This window comes from Benincasa hispida, unplaced genomic scaffold (assembly GCF_009727055.1).
Source record: "Benincasa hispida cultivar B227 unplaced genomic scaffold, ASM972705v1 Contig711, whole genome shotgun sequence".
In the NCBI taxonomy this organism is placed as follows: domain Eukaryota; kingdom Viridiplantae; phylum Streptophyta; class Magnoliopsida; order Cucurbitales; family Cucurbitaceae; genus Benincasa; species Benincasa hispida.
Genome location: NW_024065055.1, coordinates 26,914 through 28,293, shown reverse-complemented (window position 1 = coordinate 28,293; position 1,380 = coordinate 26,914). Strand labels below are relative to the sequence as shown.

General features: G+C 37.4%; 1 protein-coding gene across 1 annotated transcript in view; it reads left to right on the top strand.

Annotated features, from left to right (window-relative positions):
* Window positions 1–385: 385 nt before the first annotated feature.
* LOC120069961 (UPF0603 protein At1g54780, chloroplastic) overlaps window positions 386–1,380 on the top strand; it is an 11,055-nt gene continuing 10,060 nt past the window's right edge. Inside the window, exon 1 of the mRNA XM_039021806.1 lies at window positions 386–832. Coding sequence (XP_038877734.1) covers window positions 386–832 — 447 coding nt within the window. The remainder of the gene's footprint in view (window positions 833–1,380) is intronic.

The following is a 1,380-nucleotide window of genomic DNA, read 5'->3' as shown; positions in this document are numbered from 1 at the left end:
TAATTGAAGTTTGGACATTTATTAATAAATTCTATCATTATAATCTACTCTAACCAAAAAAAAAAAGGTAATGTTATAAATTTTGAAATTACAAGGGTTCAAATAAATTTTTTTAAAAAAAGTAGATATATAAGAGAGAGGGGAAAAAAATTAAGACAATTATCCATCATGTAAAATGTTCTTGAGGACCAAAATGTAGTCAATTTTTCCATGGCTCTCACATGAACACTATCCATCCTCAAGAGTATTTTGTCCCTACCAAAGAAAATCCCAAAGTAACCAATAAAACCCAAACCACACAATTTCTCATGGAAGTAACAGACCTTCACTCCCATTTCCCCTCTGTATTCCATGTCTCACCATATCTGAATCTCTTCATCTTCCTATGGAAACCATTCTCTCTCCCCACTCTCTCTCTCCTCTCCTCAACCCTAAACCTTCTTCTTCCAAGAATCTTTCCCCCTATTCCTTCCAACCCAGATCAAATATTGTTTCTCTCTCCAAGCCCATTTCACTCTCTCTCAAAACCCCTTCTCCGAAGTCTCTCCGATCATCTCTCCCAGTTCCTTCGACTTGGTTCTCTCATCTCCAACATGGGCTGGCGGCGGTAGCGATTTCTTTGGCGCTTAACTTTTCCCCATTGTTGGCCGGCCACAATGCCCTAGCGTCTGAATTTGATGTGCTCAATGATGGGCCGCCGAAGGAATCGCATGTGGTGGACGATGCTGGAGTTCTCAGTCGGGTTACGAAGTCGGATTTGAAAAGGCTGTTGACGGATTTGGAGATGAGGAAGAATTTTCATATCGATTTCGTCACTGTTAGAAAGCTCACTGTAAGTTCTTTTCTTACTCTTCAAATTCTAGAGAGGGAAATTAAACTCTTGTGGTTCAGAAAAGCTGTTGGGTCTTGAATGTCTCTGTTACTCTGCTGTGATCCAAATTGTAGAACCATTCTTGAAGAATATTTTGTGATGGCTTGTTTAAAATGAAGGCCACCACAAGACTTCCATGATAAGGTCTTAGTTCAAGCTCCTAAACCAACATTTGGATTGTTAGCCAAATTTTAAAAATAAAGTTATTTTTTTAGTTTTCGAAACTTATTTTTTTTTGAACAACCATAAAAATTGAATACAAAACCAAAAAATTGAAGGTAAGAGCACGGAATTAGTGTCATAGGCTTACCTTTTAGAACCCAAATGTTATCCTTATCGTCTCTCAAGGTTAGTCTTGGTTGGGGAAAGCTTCTCCAAAGAGTAGTGAGACAGCTATGAGCTTAATGCGACTGAACCTATGATACATAAAAAGGGAAGAGTATCTTTTTAATCTCTAGGTTTTTTTTCTTTAATTTCTATTTGGTTCATGAGTTTCAAAAATATTACAT